This window comes from Phasianus colchicus, chromosome 17 (assembly GCF_987193195.1).
Source record: "Phasianus colchicus chromosome 17, bPhaCol1.hap1.1, whole genome shotgun sequence".
Classification (NCBI taxonomy): Eukaryota; Metazoa; Chordata; class Aves; order Galliformes; family Phasianidae; genus Phasianus; species Phasianus colchicus.
In genome coordinates, this window is record NC_143452.1 from 6,592,028 (window position 1) to 6,602,122 (window position 10,095).

Sequence of the window (10,095 nt, forward strand, 5' to 3'; positions counted from 1 at the left end):
AAAAAGTGATTTTGCATCTGGAAATAGGGAAATGCTCATATACTCCCTTATATTTTCCTTCAAATGCCTAAAAGAAACAATAGGCAGGCAACAGAAACAAGTAATTTGTTGACAGCTTCATCTTTCATGGACTCATCTGAATGCCTGCAGGCAGACAGAGCACTTGGGAGCTTCTCTTTTTTCAAGCCTCAGATGCCTTTCCAGAGTAGGAAGCCTCTGGGAAGATCAGGATCTGAGCAGAGGGAAGCTGGCTTCAGGACATCACTCTTCCCCATAAGGAAAGCTCAGTGTTGCTTTTCCAAAATACATCCCTGAAGTCTAAATATCAAGCTGCTCCCGTACACTCTCTCTGCAGACACCTGGCTGCTGTCACTGGTATGATCAAGGTGTTGTTCTCAGATACAAATTGAGGCAAACCTTTCTTAATGCTTCTGTGCTATAACACTCCTGTAGAAAATACAGGAACTCAGCACAGCTAGAGACTTGTGTCTTGTACCTGTGTTTTGAGCACTAGAGTTTGAGAAATAAATAGATTAGTAAAGAATCCAAACAGAACAGAAATTATCTGAGGTAAAATTAAATAGTTTGTGGGAAAAGAGTTTAAAAGTCTGACAATTAAATCTAGACTGAAACAAATGTGATAATAGCTGTGAAATACTTGAGAGATTGATGAAAAGAGAAAGAGGCCACCTCTGTGCTCACTGAAAAAAAAACACAAGGATGAGATATTACAGTAGGCATTTGGAAAATATTTCTAATAGTAAGGATACCTAAAAATCAGGATAATCCATCCCCTATGCTTAGGGATGAACGAGCTCCATTAATGGGTATCTGTCTGCCTCCTGCTAAAATCAGCCAAAAACTGTGAAAGTCAGCCATGTGTTCAGCTACATGTAGACCAATTTACTCAAATCCTTTTGGCTGTCCGTGATTCTTGATTCACTTTTTGATCCATGTGCTCTTTTCAACTGAAGCCCAGCATCTCTGTCCTTCCCATACACTTATTCAGCTCCCAGACTGCTTTTACAAGTGAGTTCTGAAAGCACAGGGCAGCCATTCTCTCCCTTTCCCCAGAGATCACGGCACATGTTCAGACAACAACTGGCACCCCAATGTCAGAGGGAGGGACAAATGGCAGAAGGGCTGATTGATGGCATCTCTGCAGTTGAGAGGAGAGAAAGATGTAGTCAGGTCAAACACTGCATTCTGAAGGATGTAACAAGACCAGAGTAGAGAGATAAAGGATAACAGGGGTCAGATGAACATCAAGCCCCAGTGAGCTAAAGGAAACAAAGAGAAAGGTCCAGTTCTCACCTGCGTGCCAGCAAAGTGGTGAAATTACACAAGGGATTTATAGGTATTTTCTCATTGTTGATATTCCACAAAAGTGTGAAAATAACATCTTTCATATACACATCTGCTGCACACCTAACACCTTTGGTTTGTAAAGTTTCACTGAAAAAGACATGGGGAAAAGGGAAGAGCTTCTCATTTGCTGTCATTTCAGAAAAGCAAAAGCTATAAAGATCCCTATCTCCAATATATGTAGAAATACGAATACTAATGGCATTAAAGATGACTGCCATAGGATGTAAGGGAAACTTGCAAAATGCACAGGAAAAAAAGCCTCTTCATTAGAGTAAATGGAAAAGTGCAGTGCTTCGTTATATACTCCTTCCCTCCATAATAAAACTCTTAATTTAGAGCAGAATATTATGAGCAACATCCACTGCTACAAAAAACTGACAACACCACTGATATCCCTGAAGCTTCACCAGCTGAGACTTTCTTCTCTCTGAGCCTAAGGACGAATAAATATTTTCAGAGCTTTCTTTGCTTTGTTTTGCTATTCTGCTTTTCACTTCTGTTTCACTTTCTATAGACTGTTTTCTTCACATTCTCTTTGTACCCAGAGCAAAAGAACTTTTTCATCTGCTCGCATTTCAGCCCTTAGTAGCCGATTTTGCATAACACAACCTGAAAAAGAAAAACTTCTACTAAAAGTTACCAGCCCAATTTGAGTCATAATATGAATACCTAATAACTAATGAGCATTTATAGTTTGCTGATGTTCTTCACACTCTACAACCGCAAGGGATACAAACTTGCACTTTAAAATTAAAGCTGTCATCTTCCTCAATTTGCAAGAGTTAGGAACTGGGCCTTAAAGAAAAACATCATCTGTTATTAAGACCTAACAGCAGAAAAATCTCGATCATAGGCAACCAGAACAGCTGGCTATAGATGAGCATATCTGAGTAATTAAAACAACCGAACAGCAAAGTTAATTAAGATCTCTTTCAAACAACTCTTTCTTCTCCCCAACTGCTCTTTTCGCTGTCTCATAGCAGAGGAACAACATCACCCAGTCTCACTGTTCACCTTTCTAGAACCAGAGCGTATCTGTGTCTCTTGAGGGTAAAACAGGCAGAGAGCAGGGGCAGAACAGGAAGTCACACCTCACAGATGAGGCGGATGGTCTTCACTGCTCCGAGCATCAGCAGCCTAATCTCAGATGCAAACAAGATTGTGAAAAATGAAGAAAAAAAAAAAAAAAGTGATGCTTATCATATTTCAAGATGGGTGGAGTGCAAAATCCAGAGATACTAGATCAATTACAACTACAGAGCAAGCAAAAAAAGGGAGCATAACAAATATTTTGAGTCTGTAGGATGTGGGTTAATTTATCTGATGGCATGTGTCCTAACAAAACATTTACACAATAGATAAGATGGAAGAAGACTTCCAATCTTCATATAAAAATGAATGCCAAAAATATTCAAAACTAAAAATAATCCTGGTACAATTAGTTATCCAACTTGATATCCAATAAGGACTGCTCAACTTTCAGACTGTTTTCATGCCTCCATCAAACACAGCATTGCTCAATCACAAAGTTCATTCAATTGTTCTGATATTAGAATTTAGAAGTTGGTGGTTTGTCTTCAGAGATGGAAGAGCCATATTTGTATACAGGGCAGAGCACATTTTGGTTTCATACACTTGCAATTACCTGATGAAGCAGTGGGAGCTGCATGTGTGGGTTAGAACCAAGAATACAATGAAATTAAAGGACTGCGGAAAGAAAAAAAGACAAAGTGCATGCAACAAAATACACTGCAAGCTAGTGTGTTAGATAATTACAGTTACTATGCTTTCACATGCAATTAATATGATTACAGCTACAAACTGCTACGCCAAATCTTTCAATGCTGACATGTAACTGTTGTGTACCCACCATCCAATCTGTCTTTAAATGATGGATGTGTGTGTGAAGCATCTCCCCACTTGAAAAACGGTCTCTAATCATTGCAATGCCAGTATCAGAGATTTGACCACATTTCCGTGGAATGACTATACAGCATTTCAAACCAACAAAAACCTTTTTTTTTTTTCCCCCTCAAGGAATTTTGCAGCACCTTTCTTTGTATAACATGGGGAAGAATAGATTCCTAGACAACAGGTAAGCTTAAAGGCCACCTTGTGCCAATATTACACCTCAGCATGCTAGCAAAATAATGTCACTAACCAACACTTTAACATCTATCAGACTGGTCACTCAAGCAAGATCATCACCTGCTTTAGTTTTGCCACAAAAAAAAAAGAAATATTTACAAGATGATATGCAGGATGTAAACATATCTTCATGAATTGCAGTGAGTTCAAAGAGGCTGCAAGGAGGCAAAGGATTAATTGAATCTTGAAGTCTGGAGATCTGAAATCCTTATGGTTTGTGATCTCAGAAACTTACAACAGAACTATTTGCCTTTATCTCTTTGAAGTTTATCTTACTCCATCAGGAACTTTTAGTCAAGTTCCTTTAGCTTCAGACAATTTTCTCCTTTGTTTCTCATTCGATCAGTAGTCCTCTAATGACGTTGGCAGCAGGATGTTTTCGTCCATTCCCTGTAGTTCTTCTTGCTGCTTTAAAAAACCTCTCTGTGTGATGGGCTTTTATAAGGATGTTTTAAATTAAGTTAGCAACATACCAGCATATCTACAGTATTATCTATTAATACCATGACTTGCACAGCATTTCTTCTGCAGCATACCTGCCTAACAAAATGGCAGATAAGACAGGACATGAAGCATGTGCATATTTATAACTTCAGATCACGAGCCGTGGGCTGGAAGAAAACGGTTTGCCTTTTCTCAGTATGACAGTGCCTTATCTTGAGGCTTAGACTACAAAAAATAGAACTATGAAAATCACATGATGCACATGGGTATCATACCTGTACCATACTACTTTCTAATACAAAACCAAGATTCTGTTTAAAAAATAGCTATATCCCTTGGAACTGATCACCTCAACTTGCAACATCTGGAACAAAACACAGCAAAAAGCTACTGCATTTCATTTTCTCTACAGTTCCGAAACATAATATTGTAAAATGACTTCTCATAGGAATAACAGAAACTGAACAGGAACAAAACTGATCAGGACTGCCTTCTTGTGTCCAAAAGTCAGTGAAAAAGTTTTACAAGCAATGTGCAGATTGAAAAGGAGCTGGGTGCATTAAACCTAATGCACTGAATAACCTCATTTAGCTGTAGTTATGAGAGACATGTAAATTAATGTTCCAGATACAATTCCTCTTGTGATAATTACTAGAAGTATGGGGTAATAGATTCTAGAAATTATTGTTTTTATTTAAATAGGTAAACATCTGGACTAGTTTTACTAATCTTTTTACTTCTAAGTACAAAAACCAACAGCAAAATGTTTTTCACGGTGTCTAACACTGTTTTTATGGTGAGAGAAGGGCACCTCATGTTCTGTAACTTTCACAATTTCCACATGATAAATCCGTGGAAGCAAAAATAAAGACCATAATCTTTTATGGAAAGCAAATAAAAGTTTGAGTCCCTGTTTTCACAGGGAACCTCCCTCCTTTGTAGCATAGGGAAGAAAGACTTGTAAGCATGCAGAAAGAAAAAGGAAACCTTTCTTTTAACATGGTCTTGTAAAAAGGACAAAAATACTCTTAGTTGTTTTGATTTATTTGCAAATGCATAGCATCAGATACTTAAGAGATTCTTTTACATTACTAGGGAACACATGGAAGCTTCTGTTAGCAAGCAAACACAGCACTGTGAATAAACCCATAGAATGTAGTTGTTTGCTTTTTAAAACATTGTTTATTGAGAATACTTAATGAGAATTGAAGCTTCAATAGCAAATATTTAACAAGGAGCACAAACTCCCTCACCTAACCATTTTCTAAAGCACAACTGTCCCATCCTACTTAAAGAAAACTCATTCCAACGATTGAAAGATGTGAGATTCAGCCTTCTGCTATTTATCAAAGTGATCAAGTTTTCTCAAGTAAAGGAACCTGTACCCCTCATGTTTTATCTCGTGTTCAACAGGAACTACTTTCCATAAGGTCTGGGAACTGCAGCTGTCCACACGGACGAACTGCAGTCTTTTCTCCACTGCTGCCAAAAAATTGCTCCCACAACATTTGGAAAAATAATCAATTTCAGTACAATTCATACTATTAAAAAAATAACCATATTGAAGCATTAACTAGGTATCATACCCCAGAAAGTGGAATAGTTTACATTTATTTTGCACTGGATAAGTGCTACTTACACAGAACATGAAATGGTAAGAAAGGGATCCATAGGGCAGGAGCTGCAGTTCCTATGCAATAACATCAGAGCACTCAGGCAAAAAGAGAAAAACAACTAATGGGAGTAAAGTGAATTTAATTTGTGAGGCACATGTAGATTTGAGAATACAGAATCCCAAAACTACAGTATTTCTTTTGCTAGTGTCATATGGCAAAACTTTAGCCCTATAACTGCCTGTAACTCCAGTGACCATGTAGATTGCACCATGCATTGCATACCTTGTCCTCTGCCTGCTGTGGGAGGCAGGGCAGAGCACTTGGTGGTACCCTGTCAGAAAGTGCTAAGTTAAGGCCTTCCACCACATCGATGCATGAATTATTTCTCACTCCAAATTCTATCTTTGAAAATTTCTTCCCACTACTGCTCCTTTTATCTCTACAAATCGCAATGGGTCTTCATTCTCTTTTCCATGGTGTCAATACCTTTCAGTTGTCTGAATGCAGCTGTATAGAGTTTCAGCCTACAAGAACTAGGTCAATGATTTAAGAAACTTCTTGTTATTTAGGAGAGCACAGGAACTTTCAACACACACTTAAAGTTAACCCTGTCTGTGAATCCTTCTCCAAACCAAGGCCTAGAGATAGGAAAGAACCCATCCCTCAGTGCTTTACTCAAACATAAATAGTGAAACAGAAACTCCATGGGGAGTAAAGCAACGCTATCAGAATCAACCCCTGGTGATAATACTGCAGCCAGCCCATGGGGTGGGGAGGGCTTCTGCTGCATGCACACCATCCTGAGATCACAGATCTCCTGCCACCACCTAAGGTGTATTACCCTCTCCTATTGCTCTCACGAAAACTGGCATATTGATAAATACAAATACATTTTTATTTAGGGATTTGTTTTCTTCCTTTTTTTTTTTTTTTTTTTTTTTTTTTAAATAAATGTAAATCCCATTTATGAATATTGTGACTGCTTATAGCTGTTGGAACTGAAGCTGAAAACACACGTGGCTTGTGTCTGCATTCCAGCCTGTAGTTGACAAAATCTCAAATTCAGTACTTAGGACAGAGGAGTTGTCTGAGTTTTTGTTATTATTATTATTATTTTATTTTGTCTATAGCACAGGGCATTTTGCAACTCGCAGCTTTTTTTAGAGTCTCCTTAGAGCGAGACAGAATCCTCATTTTACATGAAGCCAACTGACACTTTAATTGGAAGCTTTCTGAAATTACAGACTTTGTGTTCAACTACTTGAGAGAGAAAAGGAGGATTTAAGTAGAGACTGTTCTTAAAGCAACCACTTCCTTTCCATCTGTCTTTTATGCTAGACAGTTTGCCACTTGGGTGATTCTGAAAAACACTGAAGACAAATAGGGTTTAAACAACAAACAAACACAAACATGGCCAGAAAGACGACTCAGAAAGAGCCCGGGGTTGAAGCCCGTTAGATGGAATCGGGTTTTAGCACTTATCTAGCAAAACACCACAACGAATTTCTGCCCTGACCAATCTTTTGGAAATCTCTGCACAGACTTCCCTCGCTTTCATTGCCGATCTCTGAGCGTTCAAATCATTCATTCTTTTCTTTTTACGGCATATCTGTTATCTGGCAACTTTTACTGCAGGCTCTCAAAGTTATCTGCAGGACCGCGACGGTACGCTGATGAATTTCACATCTATATAGGAAGAAGAAAACGTCCAGATGGAGCTTTACTTCTGAAGCAGCCCATTCGGAGGGCGGTGTAATTGCCTCCACATGCACAGACACACCCTGCCCGATCCCGTGTTTACGTTTACTATTAAAGCAACACATATCTCACGTTTACTTACAAATCACAGGCAACGAGGGCAGAGCTTTTAACAGAGAGTAGCACAACTTCGCAACAACAACAAAAGGGACGCGGCGTTCCGTTAAAGAAGACGCATCCCCGGATCGCTCCCTGTCAGCGCGGGCATCCCCCGCCCTCCGCCTCTCAGCACCAGAGATTCCCCCCCTCGGCTCGGCCCGGCCGCTTTCCCACAAGTTGCTCTCCGGAGCCGCCCGCGGAGAGGCCGCGCCGCCCGCCCCGCTCCCGCCGTGCCCCCGAGGGGCTCCCCCCGCCCGCACCGCCGCTCACCGACTGCAGGAAGTGGAGGGTCCCCACGTAGTCCCGCTCGGTGCTGAGGATCTCGTTGAGGACGCACAGGCGGAGGCGCAGCTGGCGGTCCGCGTCCTTGGGGCAGCCCGCGGGCTCCGAGGCGCCGGGGGCGCCGGGCGGCGGTGGAGGCGGCGGAGCCTCCATGCTGGCGTTCCGTTTTCCCGCTGCTCTCCTCGGCCGCCTCAGGAGCCCCCCATGACCGCGCCGTGCCCGAGCAACGGCACCCCCCGCCGGCCCCTCGGCCCTGCCCCGCCTGCGGCCGGAGGCGCTACTGGGGCCGCTCGCCGAACGGAGCCCGGCCGCGGGACATGCCGAGGTAGCGGCACGGCGCTGAAAGCGGCGCTGAATGAGGAGAAGAAGGGAAGTCCCGGCGGAGGGGGAGTGAGGGGGGGAGAGAGGCGGGCGAGGAGGGCGGGACGGGGCGGGCGAAGGCAGCGCAGCCCTCCCCTCTGGAGGCCCGGCCCGGCCGGCGGCGGGGGGCGGTGAGGGGAAACCGCGAGTGGGGGTCGGTCGGCGGGCGGGATGGATTCGCGGGCACCGCAAGGCGGGAACGCGGCCTCACAGCCGTCCTGCGCTGCATCGCCGCTCGGTCCGCGCACCGCTCACGCACAGCCCACACACGCGCAAACCTATCGCTCCACGCACCTCTATTCCTCCACGCTTAGGATCACAGAATCATTAAGGGTGGAAGAGAGCACTAACGCCCCAAGTCCAACCCCAACACACCTCACCGTGCCCAATAACAACGGCCCTCAGTGCCACATCTCCGCAGTTCTTCAACACCTCTGGGGACAGTTGACTCCACCACCTCTCTGCACAGTGATGCCACTGCATCACTATTCCTGCGAAGAAATTTTTTCCTAATTTGAACCTAAATCTTCCCTGGTGCAACTTGATGCCATCGCCTGTCTTCCTATCACTTACCTGAGAGCAGAGATCGACCCCCACCCCACTCCAATCTCCTTTCTGGGCACTGTAGACAGCGATGAGGCCTCCTCTGAACCTCCTCTTCTCCATACTGAAACATCCTGGCTCTCTCAGCCACTCCTCATAATCACTTGTGCTTCAGACCCTTCTTATCCTATGTGTACTCAAACAACAGCTACATGACACATTTACATCAGCCTCCACACTATTCACACACAGACACTGAACACAGGCATACCATGCCACTGTAACAGCACACCCAAAGCACACACCACTCTTGCACACGCCACACACACGGCACGCTCCCACACCAAATACACACAGTCCCCTCATGGGATGTGACCTCATGGTGTGAGCAGACACACCAGAGCAGGTACACTCACACACAAACTCAAGTGTGCACACAGAAATATTCGCAAATGCACGGATCTCTGAAAGTAGAGACATACACACACATTCATTAGAAGCTGTGAAATCACAGAATTCGCACCACAAACACATGCACATACAGAGAAATGTGCCCAAATCCATGTATTTCCCTCCCCTCTGGTGGACTGAGGGGCTGATGCACAAACACATCACTCCAGAACATAGAGATGCATACAGGAATATGCAAACCTAAATGTACACAGACATGCAGAAATAAGAAATCACATACTTCCATGCCAATGCAGAATACATACAGGAAATTTAAGTGTTGTTGGAAATCATAAATATTACATTTAAGTTTGTTGTAACTACTTATGCAAAGTTAGCACAAGGCACAAAGGCACAAAAGCAGAGGTGAGCTGGATAAATTGCTTATGATGATAGAGAGAGTCCTCTAAGACAGTGTTCTTCCTGCTGACTCTCAGAAACCTAGCTTGATTCAAATCGATGGAGATTCTCTCAGGTGACTTCACCACATTATGCAGTGAAAAGCTGCCAAGCTTTTGAATTAAGTAGAAAAAATGTTTCAACTGAAAATTTTTAGAAAGATAATGATGTAAACCTGTAAGTGGTGTAAAGATAGAGACAATTTTCTGTTACCTTAAACACAAAAACAAATAATGTAATAAATCATAATTTTCCTCAGGCTAAAACAAAATACCTCTTTAGGTACTTTAAGGACATTTTAACTTGACAGCGACATTTTTCTGTCACGACTAATCACTGTCTTCAAAGCATTAAGTTTTCTATTAAAGAGAAAATGATGGAGTCCAACATACACAATTGTCATCCTGAATACTGATTTAATCTTCATGAATATCATATTGCATGAAATGAAAACCCAGCTCTGCAACTGAGGTATAGTCACAGCAGGCTTCATGTCTGCTTCGTAGAGAATATCAGATATTTTCAGTCCTAGATGTGGACGCTGTCTGTATCAAGTAATAATGATTTATCAGCTTGCCAGATCTCCTTTTGATGTAGCTTCAGGTCAAGGTGGGCAGTGTGCACCTCC

At 42.5% G+C, this 10,095-nt stretch overlaps 1 protein-coding gene across 2 annotated transcripts in view; it reads right to left on the reverse strand.

The window, feature by feature from the left end:
* PREX1 (phosphatidylinositol-3,4,5-trisphosphate dependent Rac exchange factor 1) overlaps positions 1 to 8,058 on the reverse strand; it is a 148,781-nt gene extending 140,723 nt beyond the window's left edge. Inside the window, exon 1 of one of the 2 annotated variants that reach the window (XM_031590519.2) lies at positions 7,704 to 8,058. In XM_031590519.2, the coding sequence (XP_031446379.2) occupies positions 7,704 to 7,868 (165 nt within the window). In that variant the 5' untranslated portion in view covers positions 7,869 to 8,058. The remainder of the gene's footprint in view (positions 1 to 7,703) is intronic. The other variant, XM_031590511.2, reaches the window with a different exon arrangement.
* Positions 8,059 to 10,095: the final 2,037 nt, after the last annotated feature.